This window comes from Pseudonaja textilis, chromosome 2, assembly GCF_049901715.1.
Source record: "Pseudonaja textilis isolate UNSWEBS1 chromosome 2, rPseTex1.2, whole genome shotgun sequence".
In the NCBI taxonomy this organism is placed as follows: domain Eukaryota; kingdom Metazoa; phylum Chordata; class Lepidosauria; order Squamata; family Elapidae; genus Pseudonaja; species Pseudonaja textilis.
In genome coordinates this window covers 6,651,169-6,668,657 of record NC_141991.1, presented here as the reverse complement: position 1 = coordinate 6,668,657, position 17,489 = coordinate 6,651,169, and the positions used below count along the sequence as shown (strand labels likewise).

Sequence of the window (17,489 nt, the reverse complement as noted above, 5' to 3'; positions counted from 1 at the left end):
TTTTCTCTTGAGTAAATAGCCTTGATCCTTGATTGCTTGAGAGAGAGGACAGTGGAACTACTCAAAACACTTTGGTATGAGTGGAACTAGAGGTGAGTCAAGAAGGAGCATCTTAGGATGACCATACCTACATCAAGGAAACAATAAATGGATGCTGATCTGGCAGTGGTGAGTTGGACCTATGAGGAAAGCCATGATGGAGCATCTGGGAGAATGTCTCAAGACACTTGAGCTGATGGCTGCCATCTCTGAACTTCTTCCAGAACTGTCCTTCTGGAAGATACAGAACTGTCTTCTATAAAAGACTCAGAAAAGAAACCAGCCATTTCTCTCAGCTGGAATTGACCATCACTGACCAGTGGAAGCTTCCTGTCCTTTTCTTTGATGGACAAGCTGAAAGCATGATCGTGAACTCCCAAGCCCTGAAAGCTTGTTGTCTGTCAGTTCAACATAAGGATGCTGAGCATTAAAGCTTGTTTTTATGTTATCTGCTGAATGTATTGCACTTCATATTGTTTATAAAAAATGTACTGAAATCTAACGTCCCCCCCATTTTTTCTCATAGGCAATATAACAACATCATTCTGCAACTTCTAATATTAGAATGTGCAGAAATGAATAGATTAACACTTGCAATCAAAGAAAGAGCGCAAACTGAATATTTTAAAGTATGGGAATTATTTTATCAATGGTTGGAGGAAAAATATGAAGGTTAGATATAGTTAATTGATTAGTTAAGAATGTTGAAGGATAATAGATATCTTTCAATATAAGTAAATAAGCTAAGACAAAAGATAAAGAGATAGTGATATTCATTATAACAAGATAAGATGAGAGAATAATACTATGTAATAAATGTGACTGTAAATACTAATTGTATTGCACAAGATATTTGTATCCAGATGACACATTGTCAAATGGAAGAAGATATGTAGGTAATAAAAATAAAATAAAAAAATTATTTAAAAAATCATTCTGCAACTTACTCATTAACCTCTTCAGAAGGACTCAAACTGAAATTGTGCAGCTGTAATTGTCGAATATTTGTTGCAGAGAAGAGCCCACCAATGAGATGGTGTCCTGGCCTGTAATAATTGAGTGGGTCTCTTGCATCACTCCCCAACGTCAAGATGCATTTTGTGCCGAGCATCCCACAGGCTGCCTGGGGCAACAAAAGCTCCATCAGAAGCAGAAGCAGTGGGTTCATTTCTGGTTTAATTGAAGGAATCCCCTGCCTTGCATCTGATCTCAGAATCAGAGGAATTTGGAGAAGTTGAAAGCAGATTGCAAGAAGACCAATTTTTCTAATACAACATGAAGCCCAGAGAGGACTTCTCCAATGATGAAAACATGGGGCAACACAGCAGCAGAGATCCTGGTGTCCATGAAGTGCAGCCCAGCTTCCCAGGGTCACAGGACAATGTATGCACCAACTTTTATAATGTCAAATACTATCATGTCTTGCTCCTGAGTCTGTTGATCTCCTTCAGAGATCCAGTGGGGTAAGGAATCTCTTGACATTTAGTCTGAAGGCAAGAAAGAAATCACTATCAGACTAATAATTATCTGAGAAGTAGGAACTTCTCAGTCCTCCCTGCAGGGTGAGCTGGGATCCAGCTGGAGTAGTCCTGATGGAACTCAACGTAATAGATTCCCAGAAAGCACCCAAGACCAAATTGTTCTGGGAGCATTTGGGACACCTGTCATCCTGCTTAGTTGATTTCCAATTGGTTTTCTTTCATGATATTATATGTGACAGGTTTATTTTGCAATGTTGTGTTTTTGATATGATGAAGTTGATACTGTTACCCTTTTTATTGTGGACTTTTGAACTAAAGGATGTTGATGCTGCCTTAGACTTACTGTGCATTCTTTATTGTTCAGACCTTTATGTTATAGGATGGATGTTTTGTTTATATAGTGGGTTGACATACACCAGAGGTGGCATTCAGCAGGTTCTGACCAGGTCTGGAGAACCTGTAGCAGAAATTTTGAGTAGTTTGGAGAACTGGCAAATGCTACCTCTGACTGGAGATTTTACAGTATCCTTCCCCTATTATGCCCACCAAGCCATGCCCACAGAACCAGTAGTAAAATAAATTGAATCCCATCAATGACATACACCTGTCTTGAATGAACATAAATCAAATAAATATCCACCTACGCACCCACCCATCCATTACACTTCTCTTTCCCTGGAAGAATCAAAGAAAACAAGAAGTTGCCAAGAATCTTCTCCCTTGCAATATCATCTCAAACAGAGATGCTCAGCATTTCTAAAAACTGGAAATTTAAAAAAAGATTTGGATAGCCATTTGTCTGAAGTAGCGTGGGATTTCCTGCCTAGCCAGGGGGCTGGATTAGAAGACCTCCAAGGTCCCTTCCAACTCCGCTATTCTATTCTATTCTATTCTATTCTATTCTATTCTATTCTATTCTATTCTATTCTATTCTATTCTATAACTTTGCTTGTTCTCATTCTGATTCAAGTCACCCTTCAGAGAAGTCTCTCTGAACCACACTGCCAAAATGAAACCTGATGTGTAGTGTTGCTCTCTGGCTCTTAAGTACTTTGTTTCCATAAGTGTCCACTGAAAACCACAGTGATAAAGTAATGATATGGGCATCATGGCTTCACCATACAACTCTGGCCTTTTGTACTTGCATCTTGAGATCAGACCAGAGGGTGCATGGTGAAATCATGATGAGCTTTTTGTCAGTCTGCCCCCTTGACTCTTCCCCATATAACTGCAGGGGTAGAAGGCAGAAGCAAGTCGTAAAAGATGATCCCTAATTGTGGGATACAAACTTATCTTCTTATATATTTTCAGGTGATGGTAAGAACCAAACATGCTTCATTGCCTGTTGTGTCATGCTGGTCTTATTGTGGTTAGGAATGAAGATCTTAGTCTTTATGGGATTTTAAAAGTCCTGGGTGTTTTGGAACAATCACCTGCTAAGCTGAGAGAAAATACCTGCCAAGAAATGAGGGGATCTCATAAAATATTTCTATGGTTGTTTTAGAGTTGCCAACAGAAAGGGAGGGGGGAAAGGGGTTTGAAAAAGCAGTGCAGCAGCTTGGAAATCTAAAGTGCATTCCACACATAGTTTGACAGAGATAGTAACTAGGCGACTGAAGTTTTTGCCATGCAAAATACTAAATGGAAAACGTGATTGATGACGCTTGGGTATGGATGTATCTCATTGGAGAATATGAATTACTATACACTTAGGGGGTGGGGGGAAACCAGGGTCAAGGATGACAATGAATTATGTGTCTCAGAGTCGGCTACACCCAAGAAGTGCCAGACATGTTAACTCCCAATAAATCCTTTGAAGTTTTGGAAGTTTGCCTCGAGACTCATGATTTAATTGGGGTAACTGCGGAATCCTGACAATACCATTGTTCTGTCTTATATGTTTGGTGCTGGCTGTATCATGAGCACTTCTGCCTCTTCAGAGGTTGCTGAATTACAACTTCCAGCATTTCACAACACTTGCCAGGCTGCCTGGGAGCAATGAGAGATGTGATTCAGCAGCCCATGGAAGGGCAGAGACTTCCTGTCAGTGTATTGAATTTAGTAGCTTGAACAGTAATGTGTACAATAAAGTTGATTAGTTAGTGCAGAGGTGTCAAACTCATGGGCCGCGGGCCGAATACATCACATGCTGGTTCCATCCCCGCCCAGTTTAGCAAATGGGAAAAAAGCCCCAATACATCACGTGACACTGGCATGACGACACAACTTTGACACCCTTGAGTTAGAGAGTGATGACTCATGCATGAGGCAATCTACACTGTAGTTGCTTTGGGTGTAAAGAAAGAGTTTCTCTTTCTACTCTACTTCCCCGTGTTCTCTACAAACTGTTTAGATTTACCTCATGATGTTCCTGTGTTCCTGACTATCTTGTTTCTCTCTGGATAATAACAAAGGCTGTATAAATTTGAAAGTAAAATTTATATATATAAAATGAAATACCACTCATGCATCATCACAAAATCTCCAGAACTGTAAAGCCTACAAACTTGAAATTGGCACATATGTTCCTCTTGGCTTCTAGGTGCTCACTAAGAAAGGATTTTTCAAAATGACCATCAGAGCATTCGTATTTCCTATATGATTATTAACACACTCTGATGCTAAGGAGGTCTACTCCCTCTCCCCACCTGAAAAGAAATCTGTTCCAAATGCAAAACACAAGAAGAGGAGAGGAGTTTCAGATTCAGTTTTAGTTTCACAGCAGCAACCATCTTTAGTACAGAACAGTTGAGCTAAGCCATGTCCAGGTTCCTTGCTGTCTCACACAGCTCACACAGCAAATACAGTTTCACTTTCCAAACAGCCCTCAACTTTCTCACACACTGACAGGATGCTAGCCAGATGAATACTGATGGATGTTGGTAGGCACAGAATTTCCCCCCCTTATTTTCCTCCACAAAAACTAAGCCCGACCACATAGTTTTGTTTATTGAGCTAGTATATTTACATATTTCAAACACTACATATTTGTGCTACTGTCTCTGACATCATCCGGGTTGTTGTGCAATTTCATGACACTTCTCCTCTTGCTCTGTGGAAGCTTTTGTTTTAGAAGAGGCTGAAATGGAATTCAGGTGGGAGTTTTTTGCTTCTTCTATCTGGAAAGCTGTTTTTGGTGGTTTTGTCTTATATCACCCTGGACTCTGCTCCAACTTTATATCCACAATCCTCAATTTATATATATATGTTTTATATCCACAATCCTCAATTTTACTTGATGCTTGATAATAGATCCAATAACTAATTCTCAGGCTTAACCTGTGCCTTCTCTTAGTGCTCAGGGTGCACTCAATATATAGCTAGTCAAGGATCCCTGTGTATCCTTTACATTTGCCTAACAGATGCACTCAGCAATGTTCAGATGTAGGATGAGAATGCAGTTGTGCTGTCCTGATTCCATTAGTAGTAGGCCATAATGTTAGTAGAGACCATAATGGTCAGGAAATATTGAGGGAAAGACTTGTGTGCTTGGAGAATGATTCAGGAGGAGAGGTTTGGATGTGAATGAGCTCAGCACCTCTCTGTTGTTCATTAACACAGCCCCCTTTTTAAAGGCTTCCCATGAGCTCTTGACCTCAAGAAACAAGCTAATGATCAGGTGGATTTTCTATATGCATGAATCCAAGCTGAGCATATGTTGCTTAGCTGAGATGGGTGACTATAGAAATTGGAAGAATGACTAAGAGAGTTAAAAAAAGGAAGAAGCTATATAGAAAATGGGAAACGGTAATAAGATATGGAATGATATATAAAAGGAACATGATTTTTGAAGAGGTGTCTGTAAAATGAGTTTTAACCCGGGATCAAGCAACTTTCAGAAAAGATGTTTATGTTTTTATGTTTTATGTCTTGTTTGTTTGTTTTTTATTGGAAGAGAATAATGAAAATGTATAAGACAGATGGATATAAAAAATGTACACAATCTAAAGTTAAAGAGATATAATTTGAATAAATAGAAGGAAAGGAAGTTTGGGATAAGATATGAAGATGAACAGATAAGGTAAATATATATATCAAATTGTGCTTGTTTGGAAATGTGATAACTTGGAATAATTCTGTCTTTAAATAAGATGTTGTATTGGCTTTTTAAGAAAAAAACTCTTATGTCATTATATTCTATGTTTTGTTTGTCTCTGTATTGTTTTGGAAAATCAATAAAATTTGTTCAAAAAAAAAAAGAAATAGGAAGAATGGATGAAGAGTAGCAATTCACAACTGACTCATTCATTAGAACCAACTTTAGCTCAGTGAAGCACATACACCCAACCTTTATCTTGTAAAAAATAAAGAAGACCTTACAGGCTCTTTACAGGGTATTTTCAACAGAAAAATTGGCTTCCTCCCTTCTGAATTGACTGGAAAACCAAGCTTTCAAATACATGCAAATGAAAAAGAGTGAGCCTGAGGCTGAGAAAGATTGTTCTCATCTCAATTTTGGGAAATGTCTGCTAAATTCATTGAGTTTATTGTGGTTGGGCAGCTGTAATAAATTTAAATAAATAAAATACTCAACCAAACCAAATAGGTTTGGGTAAATGTGTCTTCTGACCTCATAGAATTAACCCAGATAATCTTCTATGGTCATTTTCTGGATAGAATTGTCTTACTTGTGTGATGCATCAGTAACAAACCATTTTGGCAGAGGAATTGTGGGAGAGTTCCAAATTTGGAGCCAAATTCTACTCTCTTAGTAGCTCATCTCACTGAGCCATGATGGCGCAATGGTTAGAATGTGGTATTGCAGGCTAATTCTGCTGACTGCCAGGAGTTTGATTTACACCTTCTCAAGGTTGACTCAGCCTTCCATCCTTGCAAGGTTGGTAAAATAAGGACCCAGATTGTTAGGGGGCAATAGGCTGACTCTGTAAATTATTTAGAGAGGGCTGTAAGGCACTGTGAAGTGGTATATAAGTCTAAGAGCTATTGTTATTGCTATCCCCAAAGTTTGAACTCCATCCATGAATTCCCTTTCATTGCCATTATCCAAATTATAGTGATTTAGCTGTAGTCTTGGTGCTAATCCCCTAAAGACTTTTCTGTAATCTTTCAGAAGAGTTAATAAAAGAAACATATCAATAATATGTTTTCACCATGATTTCACACCAAAAGCCTTGTGGGCTGATCCATGGCATTGAAAAATCCATGGGTGCATAAATGAGCCTGGAGAGTTGGAGATTTTTTGTTCAGGCAGGAGGTTCTTTATCCTCTCTGCTTAAGAAATGATCCCTAGGCTGAATTATTTCTGAAAAGAAGAAAAACTTGCTTCCAATTGTTCTTCTTAGTCTTTGTTGGAATCACATATAGGGTTGGAGGCTCCATCAGAAGCACATCATGTGGCTGCTTCTGCTGTTTCTTTCCCCCCAGAAAGTCTGGGGGGTTCTCAAAGCCAAGTGCTCCCTGACTCTGCAGAGGGATGAGGTAGACCCAAAACATCTTTACAGGCCAGGAGACCTTTCCATTGGTGGTATCATTTCTGCAACTCAGGCTATATTTGAAACAAAAGAGTTCAAAAAATCTCCTGTGACTCCAGTATTTGTGTAAGTCAGTCTTCAATTGCTGCATTAGAGCAACTTTATTTTGGAATTATTGAAACAGTTCCAGCCAGGCATCATGGCATTTCATCTTTGGGGATCTGTTTTGGATTCTGCAGCTGATAAGCCTCTTTTGGAATTCTCAAGCAGTATCATTTAGCAGAGAACTTCTGTTTTTCCTGACTTTGAAGAAGAAATAACCATTGTCCTTGTCATCCTGACAGCAAGCTGGACTGTGAATAGAGAGAAGTTGCATCCCCCCTTCCTCTTTATCCCTACAAAGGCTGAACTTGGATGCACAATGTAGGGATACTATATTTTTCCCTACACTTACAATATCTGGATAGTATCCTCCCTTTTCCTCCTCCCTTTCGCCATTAAGAGGTGAACATCAACACAAAAAAGCAGGAATGCTGTATTTCTTTTCCTATACTGAAAATGCAATAATTTCCCCCTTTTAGTTCTTGTGTTCATTGATCATATAAAAGGATCCCAGCTTAGAATTTATAATTTCATTGAATTTCTATCTCTATGTTTCCCATTTGAACTGATTCCAAATCCTGTAATGATTTAAACTTAAATTAAACATCCCTAGTCAAAGATGCTTGACAGTGGACATTCAAAATAGAAGTTGCAGGAATCAATAAGTTACTGTTAAGGAGCACAGCTCCTCTTTCTTTGTGTGGGTTTGTATCTGAGTGTACACTTAATGATTCTATATTTATATCAAGAACAATTCCAATATTAAATACTGCAGAACCTGAATAGAAAAACAGAAAATATTTAAAGTCAATCTGAAATCTTAGACCAACCGCAAAGATACCTACAGCCTCACGAATAAGCCAATGCTAATAATACATTCCTTTAGACCTAAGTTGCTCTTAGTATATGAAAATGACATATAAATTGAATGAATCCCAGGGTTTCAGATAGATACAGATTAACAGAGTTGGAAGGGATCTTGTGGGTCACGAAATCCAACACCCACCCACCCACCCAAACAGACCCTACACCATTTTTGACAGATCACAGTCCAGTTTCTTCTTGAAAAATGAAGCTCCCACAATTTCTGAAGGCAAAGCTGTTTCATCAGTTGATTGCTCTCACTGTCAGAAAACTTTTCCTTATTTCCAGGTTGAAATTCTCCTTGATCATTTTCCATCCATTATTCCTTGTCCGGGTGCTTTAGAAAATAGCTTGTCCCCTTCCATTCTGTGGCAGCCCCTCAAATATTGGAGGTATCTTAGCTTTCTTAGGATAGATGAACTGATCCATCTAAATAGGTCCTCAACTGGTCAAAACCTGTTCAGTTGTCACAGACTTGGTTAGTGCTTTTGAAATATCAGATATCTTTTATTGATATAGGTTACTGCTTTTTTTTTTTTTAGCTCTCAGCGGATGATAGAGGACGGGAAGACCTGGAAGAACATTATCCATGGGGTTGCTATGGGTTGGACATGACTTCATGGCTAACAACAACAATTGATTTTTTATTATTTTTAATGTTATTTTTTTCAGCATTACTATAGTCCATTGTGAGGAATTCTTTAAGACAGGTTAGAAATATCATTGTAAACAGAGATTAAATAAAACAATATCTCATTTATTAAAATATGTTTAATACATTATCCTTGCAGGGTAAAAGCAACACAATACTGGAAAATCCTATCCTTCCTTTTTGCCATCCAGGAGATAAACCAGGATTCCCGTTTCTTGCCCAACATCACTCTGGCTACAATATCTATGAAAATTATTTCAGTCCAAGAAAGACTTTGGATGCTTTGCTAGACCTGCTCTCAGATGGAGAGGCCAATGTCCCCAGTTGTGGGAGGCAGAGAAACACACTGGCTGTTCTTGAAGGGGCTGAGACTGGCTTCTCCATCCAGCTATCATCCATGTTGGGCACCTACAAAATCCCACAGGTGAGTCTTTGCTGGGAAGACCATTTTTAATCATGCAGCTTTCAGTCAGAGATACTCCTTTATAAATAAAAAACAAAAGTCTTATTATGGAAATTATTTGCCTTTAAGATGATGGTTTGATTATGCAAAGGGAGGGCAGGTGTAAAGCAAACTTATTTCCCCAGTCCAGATTCGGGAAACGTTTCTTGGGATAAAAAAAATCTCCTCTCGAGAACATGGGGTGAAAACAATGCGTGAAACAATAGGTGATTTGACAGCGTTCCAGAAAAACCAAACTCCAATACCAAAGTCCAAGACAAGCATTTTCTCAAAGTTCCATTTTCTTTGAGTTGTTGTACTGTCACATCTGGGAAAACCTGAATTGGAGGCTTCTGAGTTTTCCCTCAATAATTGAAAGTCAAAGTCCCATCCTTTTTGTTAAGTATGGTCGGTGGGTCCCATGAATAGACGAGGCTTGAGTAGTGAACAACAGCTCTTTATTTAGCAGATAGATTCTGAGACAAAAAACCCTAGCGCGCGGCAGCTCTTCTTATAGAGCTGGCTGTGGCTAGGCAGCCAATGACAACTCTTTGCTGTGCTTGGTTTCAGCCAATTGCGGCAAACCCTGTATGAGCCAATCAGGAACATTCAAGCCATCCAATCACGATCCGGCTTTGCTGGACCAATAGGAATGCAGGGTTTCAAGCCTGCTAATATGGAATACCCCTCCCCTCTTGGTTCCGTCCAAGGGGCGGGGTAACATAGTCACGTAAGTAGGTGGGTCTTCAGACCTGCCTACTTGACTTGCGTGGTTCATAATGTCTCTGGGCGTCGTCAGGTTTGGACGGGCTCCGTGTCGCTCTCAAGCTTCTCGATGGAACCGCCTGGAAGGGTGAGCCAGGCCTATAGCTGCGACTCCCACCTGGTGTATTTGGGTTGGTCGAGTCATTCGCTCTGTCGCTCCCGCCTGGATTCTCTGGGCTGGTTGAGCTTGTCCGGCTGCTACTTCCAGGTGAAGCACCCGTCTGCCTCGGTTCCCTGTTTGTAGGTAAGTATTGCTGGTTTAATGTTTGATTTTTATTTAATGTGTGTGTGGGGTGTTCTGCTTGTGCAGATACTGGTTCTTTTTCTAAGTTTGAGGTCCCCCCCACCGATTTCCTGGTTAGAGTCTGTGAGGGGAAAAGTGGCCAGCCTAGACCGTAGGTGGTCAATGTGCCGTTTCCAGCTCCTCCCGTCAGTGGTCTCGAGTCGGTAGGACCGGGGGCCGGTGACTTGGGTGATCTTTGCAGGTCGCCATAGTGGGTCCCCAGTAAAGTTTTTAGCAAAAGCAGTATCTCCCACGTTGAAGGCTCGGTGTTTGCTAGTAGATCCAGGGGGTTTCCCTGGAGTGTAAGTAGGGTGCAAATGGTCTAGAGGTGACCGGAGCCTTCTGCCCATGAGTAATTCCGCTGGGCATTTGTTCATGGTGGTGTTGGGTGTGATATGTTGTAGTAGAAGCATTTTGTTGATTTTCTTGTGGATGTTGCCATGTTCAATCTTTTGGATGGTTTTTTTGTGAACTGAACCATGCGTTCAGCTCACCCGTTCGCCACCAGGTGAGCAGGCGATGTCAATGCATGTCGGATGCCACGGTCTGCCAAGTATTGCTCAAACGCCAATGTGGTAAATTGAGGTCGTTTGTCAGATACTAACACATCTGGCAGACCATCCGTGGCGAAAAGTTTGTTTAATTTTTTGATAACGGCTTCTGTGGTGGTAGTTTTCATTTTGCTTACTTCGAGCCAATTTGAGTAAGCATCAACAGTGATTAAAAAGGTATGTCCTTTGGTTGGCCCTGTGAAGTCAATATGGATTCACGACCAGGGGCCACTGGGGGTTTCCCATTCTAGTGGTGGAGCTGCAGGGGGAGTTGAGCGAGTCTCTTGACATCTGCTGCAAGTGGCCACCCAAGTTTCTATTTGTTTGTCCATGCCTGGCCACCAAGCGTAGCTTCTGGCCAGGGCTTTCATTTGCACAATGCCCGGGTGTCCATCGTGCAGCATGTCTAGAACTTTTTTCTGTAATGTTTCTGGTATAACCACCCGGTCTCCCCAAAGAATGCACCCCCATTGTGAAAAAAATTCAGTTTGCCGGTTTTTAAACGGTTTAAAGAGTTCATTTTTTTCGCTTTCTGGCCAACCCGTCTCCACCCAGCTGAGGACTCGCACCAAGCGTTTGTCCCTTCTTGTTTCATGGGCAATGTCTTGCACGGTCAATGGTGGTGTGGTTACTGTTTCTATTTGTAAAATTGATAATGTGGGTGCTGGGTCGTCTTGCATGTCTGGTAGGGGGGATCGGCTTAAAGAGTCAGCATGCAAGATGGTCTTGCTGGGTCGGTGTGCTAAATGGTAATTATAAGCGGCAAGAAATTCAGACCATCTCGTCATCCTAGGTGACAGGATGGTTGGAGTGGGTTTGTTCCCAGCCAAAATGCCTAGGAGGGGTTTGTGGTCTGTAATAATTGAAAAAGTCCTACCATAAATGTATTCGTGGAATCTTTTCACTGCGGAGATGATGGCTAGGGCTTCTTTGTCCAGCTGGCTGTAGTTCCTCTCTGGCTTGGACAGGGTTCTTGAGAAGAATGCGATGGGAGCCTCTTTCCCATTTGGCAAGGTGTGACTTAGGATTGCCCCAACACCAAAGGGTGATGCGTCGCATGTGACAGTCAGTGGTAGGGTTTCATTATATTGAATAAGGACTGCGTCGGAAGTCAAAAGGTTTTTTATTTGTTGGAAAGCGTGTTTCTCTCACCTTCCCCAGATCCAGGATGCCACTTTATCCAGGAGCCTATGCAAGGGTTCTGCGACAGTCGCCTTCTGGGCTAGGAAAACGTTATAGAAATTAATGATTCCAAGGAATGCTTGGAGTTCCGTTTTATTTTTCGGTCTGGGGGCTTCTTTGATGGCTTTTAATTTTTGTCAGTAGGTTGAATTCCATGTCTGTCTAGGAGGTACCCCAGGAATTCAACCCTTTCAGTACATAGTTGGCACTTCTCTTTTTTTACTTTGAGGCCGGAGTCTTTAAATTTTTGTAAGACTGCTCTTAGCCGTTTCTCCAATTGTTTCTTATTGGGGGCTGCTACTAGCACATCGTCAAAATAGGGTACGACTCCTTTAATTCCCTGCAGCAGTCTTTCCATTAGGCTTTGGAAGATGCCAGGTGCGACGTTGACTCCAAATTGGAGTCGGTTGCATTTAAATGCCCCTCGATGTGTCACAATCATTTGTGCCTCGGCGGTTTCAGCATTGACCGGCAGTTGTTGATAGACTTGTGCCAGGTCGAGCTTTGCAAAGATTCTGCTACCCCCCAGTGAGTGTAGGAGATGCTGGACTACTGGCACAGGGTAGGCACTCTGCTGCAGGGCATGGTTCAGGGTGGCCTTGTAGTCTTCACAGATTCTCAGGGAGCCATCTGGTTTGATGGGGGTGACAATGGATGTTTCCCAATGGGCATGGTTGATAGGTTCTAAAACCCCTTGCGCGATGAGCTTATTTAATTGCTCGTCTATCTTAGGTTTGAGTGCAAATGGCACTCAGGGCAGCTTGAGGTGGATGGGAGCGATGTCTGGGCTAAGATTGAAGGAGATTGGGGACCCCTTGTACTTGCCTAAAGTGTCATCGAAGACCTCTTGGAAGTCTCGTACGAGCGTCGCCTCCCAATCTTCTTCATCTGTGTGATTGATGCCTGCCATCTCGATCCCTAGTGGTGTGAACCATTGTAATCTGAGTAGGCTGGGGCGGTCTTTATCTACAATTGTAAGTGGTAAAATATTGGTGCGGTTTTTGTAGGTGATCTTGAAATGCCCGATGCCAGCCACTGGGATGCAGTTCCCTTGGTAGTCCCTCAAGATCAATTTCTGGTCACTTAGTTCCTGGTGGCGTATGCTGGGTATTAGATGCTTTATGGTGCAACAGGAGACCATGGAGACGTAGGAGCCAGAATCTACCTCCATGGCGCATGGTTGGTTTTCGATACCGACTTCGATGCGTATCTTCTGTGCATCTATTGGTGAAGAATGGGCGATGATAACTGTTTGGTGTGTTTCTTCTCTTCACGGTGCCTCGTTGAATCTTTTGTTTTGGCCGTCCTGGCTCCACCGGCTGTCAGTCTGGCGGTCCCGGTTTTTGGTGGGGGTGCCATCTCGTCTTCTCGGGCTGTTGCCTTGACGCCAGGGGCTGAAGTTTCTTTTATTACGGCATACCTTAGCAATATGCCCCCACTTCTTGCAATGTCGGCAAACAGCATCCAGGGACTTGCATTCAGAATGTGGGTGATTTCCTCCACAGCCGGCACACTGGTACCCTGACTTACAACCTCACCGGTCTCGCCGATCGCGTTCTGCCTGAAGTCGGTGAATCTCTTCTTCTTCGCTGTCAGAAGGGGATTTGACGTCGCCATGGTGGGTGGTGGCTGCGAGTTTTTCTGGTGTGGTAGTTGCCTCACTGGTTGATTGACGATTGGTTCTGTTTGAACGCCGCATTCGGGCCGCTGATTTGCGGGTAGCTTCAGCTGCGGTTGCTTCAGCTATGGCGTTGGCGAGGGAGATGTCACCCTTGGCCATTAGTCTGCTTTGGAGCGCTGAGTCTTTCAGGCCGAGAACGACCCGGTCTCACATGGCCTCATCCAGGTTAGCGAATCTGCACAAACCTCCAAGGTCCCTCAGGTCGGCCATGAATTCACCGATGCTCTCGCCCTCGCACTGGTCTCGTTGAAAAAAATCATGCCTTCAGATAAGAGTTGGTACAGCTGGAGCATAGTGATTTCGGAGGATGGGAGTTAGGTTGTCCCAATCCATCATTTTGACATCTGTGGGCTTTGCTAGCGCCTTGGCCATTTTGAAAACGGCGGGCCCGCAGTGCATTAAAAATACCACCCGTTTCTTGCTGCTGGTGGCATCTTTCAAGTTGTTGGATTCCAAAAACATTTGGAAACGATCAATGTAGGACTCCCAGTCCTCGCTGGCTGGGTTAAATGGTGTGGGCGGCGTGGCGCTGTTGGCCATTTTGCTGGTCGTCTCTGCGCTGTTTGCCACATGCTGATCAGCCTTGTTGTCTCAGAATCCCACCTTTGTCGCCAGTGTTAAGTATGGTCGGTGGGTCCCATGAATAGACGAGGCTTGAGTAGTGAACAACAGCTCTTTATTTAACAGATAGATTCTGAGACAAAAAACCCTAGCGTGCGGCAGCTCTTCTTATAGAGCTGGCCGTGGCTAGGCAGCCAATGACAACTCTTTGCCGTGCTTGGTTTCAGCCAATCGCGGCAAACCCTGTATGAGCCAATCAGGAACATTCAAGCTATCCAATCACGATCCGGCTTTTCTGGACCAATAGGAACGCAGGGTTTCAAGCCTGCTAATATGGAACACTTTTCACCTCTCTGTCCATCATATGGCCATCCGTCCTACCATCCGTCCCAACTGGAGACCATTCTCTAAACCAGGGGTCTTTAAACTTGACAGCTTTAAGAGTTCTGGACTTCAACTGCCAGAATTCCTCCTCCAGTCATGTTAGCTCAGGAATTCTGGGAGTTGAAGTCCACAAGTCTTAAACTTGCCAAGTTTTAAGACCCTTGCTCTAAACACTCCTTCAACCAGGTGCAGGATGACATGACCTTCACTGAAAAGAAAAATGTTATTTTGTCTAACTACGTACACTCTATGAAATCCCCCCTCCCAATTTCCCAGGCACAGGAATGTGGCAGCATGGAAGCTTCTGTTGCTAATATGGCTTCCAAGTCTGACATGATTAAAGAAGTTTTCAATGCAAGGAGTGAAACACAGCCTTCATTAGGGGTAGGTTCTCATGGTTTATTTCCCCTTTTACTTCTTTTTCAGATAAGTTACAATTTTGTTTCCCAGATTCTGAGGGATAAAACTGGCTTTCCTTTCTTCTACCCAATGTTCCCTGCTGAAGGATTCCAGTATTCAGGGATGGTCAAGCTGCTCCTTCATTTCAGGTGCACTTTGGTTGGTCTGTTTGCTCCAGACACTGACCAGGGAAAGAAATTCATAACAACAGTGACTTCCATTCTGATCAGGAGTGGCATTTGTCCAGTTATATCACAGGACTTTTCACCAGCTCTACAAAATGTCTTCATAGATTATCATGCATATCACCAATTGAGACAAGTGTCTTTCTTTATGCTGCAGAGATTGATTCGATCAGTGCAGGATTAGCAATTCTACATCTCGTGCACAAAAGGATTAAGGAATCTGCTTCAGGAAAAGTCCTGGTGACACCAGTGTTCTGGGATTTTAAAATGGTATTCACAGAGCAAGGATTCCCCTTGGAATTCATTCAAAGCATTGTTGCCTTTGTTTTGAAGACAAATCAAATGTCGAAATGTGACAGCCATAAGCAGTTTTATTCTTACATGAGACACTTTGTCAAAATATCCTTTATGTGCTCCTACACCCAAAATTCCTTTTCTGTGAAAGTCTGGACACGCTGCAGAGAAAGACAAGAACCAAAAGCTATTTCTCAAAAGATGAAGGATCAGATCCTTTGCATAGACAATTATTTCATTTACAACACCATCTGGGCTGTGGCATGGACCTTACATGCAGCCCATATGTTCAGATCCAAGAGGAGAAAGGTGGGAGATGATAAGAGCTTGGAGACTCCAAGGCTGAAGGCTTGGCAGGTATTTCTTTGCTATTCCATGCATCTCTTTGCAGCCAAGAATGTCTTTTGTAATTATAAGAATTGGGCAGCTATTTGAAAAAGTCATTCATTCTAAAGAGAAACAAATTCCAACTTTCCATTCCTCTCGGTTTTGCATTCCCTTCACTCCTTTCCCCATCTTTTGCAACATATTATTTTCCTTTTAAATTGGTCTCACTTTTTAGCCATCCTTTCCCTCATTTGATCAAAAGTCATTTAATGTATCTCATCTCTTTAACAGATTGAGGTAGAGAAGACAGCCCACCACCAACAAGGCAGGCTTCCTAAAGTGATAAAATGACAATCTGGGGGAATTTGCAGCATGTCTTCCTTCCAAGAGTGTGCAGTGTGGGCAGATTTTCTTGGGAAAAGCAGTTTAACAAGCAAACTGGCCCTATACTGTGTGGAACATTATAGGTGATAAGTAATACAGGTCGCAGTAATGCCATAACTAGAAATAGAATAGAATAGAAATAGAAGTTCTAGCCTCTTGGGATTCATTTTCTTCCCCAAATGTTACATTATTTTCCTAAGATCAGACCTCAGTACAAAAGAACATGTGATGTCAAAGTAAAATATAAAGAGACTTTTGGTAGATGTTTTCCCTAAATTCCATTTAACAATTTCAAAATTATACACTCTGCTAAACAAATAATTCCCTCAACATTGTCCAACTGTTTACAAGTATTCTCTGATTCTTGACTCTTGACAAATATATCTTTTCTTTTATGTACACTGAGAGCATTTGACCAATAAAGAATTCTATTCTATTCTATTCTATTCTATTCTATTCTATTCTATTCTATTCTATTCTGTTCTGTTCTGTTCTGTTCTGTTCTATTCTGTTTTCATTCTTTTTTTTTGTTTGCTATTTGCGAATAGAGAAAAGTGTGCAGCATGGGTGATGTCTTTGTGAGTTAGGACAATTTTGCCACAAGTATACTTGAATCAAACCAAATTACATTAAAAAGCAAACTGGTTTACAGGATGAGGCAAAGTTACACCTAAGAGTTTCAGGATCTGGCAATATACTCTTTAAATAGTTGGCAATATACTCTTTAAATAGTTATACAGACTCCACATTTCTCAGTCCCCTACTGGTACTGTAGCTTTATAATGTCTGTATCAAGCTTCAAAAGGCACTTTTGCTGTTGCAACTATTATCGCTTCACAGCTTGCCAATGAACTATGAGAGGAGGGAAGGGATAGGTAGAATGTAGGTTCCAGACAACAAGATGCCAGAAGTGAAAACTAAGGACAATTTGGCTGTGTTTACCAGAGCCACTTTCTCACAACAATACCAGGAGACTCCATTGGACAATGTGACCTGGTCGAGAGGGGAAAAGGGAACCTAACTTTAACTTTGTGTGGGGAAATGGTTAGATCTGGTTTTGCCCTCATCTTTGCCAAAATGATGTACTCAATAAAGGTTTACATTAAGAGATTGGATTGTCTCAACTGTGCTTACTTTGGTTGGGTTCGTTAGAATGTTGTCAGTTTATTTTTTACGTTCGTTTCACTGGTTTTGCTTTTTATATTATTAATTTAAAAAGAAACTCAGAAATGTAAAATAAATCACATGTATTGGGAAGTGTTACAATTCACCGAGCCTCTCAATCAATTTTCTGCCCATTTTACTTATGATGTAATTGAATCTGATGAAGTGAAAACACCCAGTTTCCTCATAAGTAAACCCACAGCTCTGATGCCTGCCATCTCAGAATTGACTATACTTAAAGGCTATCTCTCAAAAGGAGTGGGGTAAGGACATTGGAGAGGAAGGTGAAGACAGGCACCTGAGCATGATGGCAATGA

The 17,489-nt window shown here is 41.7% G+C and overlaps 1 protein-coding gene across 1 annotated transcript in view; it reads left to right on the top strand.

The window, feature by feature from the left end:
• Positions 1–1,314: 1,314 nt before the first annotated feature.
• Positions 1,315–17,489, top strand: part of LOC148126626 (vomeronasal type-2 receptor 26-like) — a 29,586-nt gene continuing 13,411 nt past the window's right edge. Inside the window, exons 1-3 of the mRNA XM_087927644.1 lie at positions 1,315–1,502; positions 8,461–8,522; positions 8,762–8,994. Coding sequence (XP_087783770.1) covers positions 1,315–1,502; positions 8,461–8,522; positions 8,762–8,994 — 483 coding nt within the window. The remainder of the gene's footprint in view (positions 1,503–8,460; positions 8,523–8,761; positions 8,995–17,489) is intronic.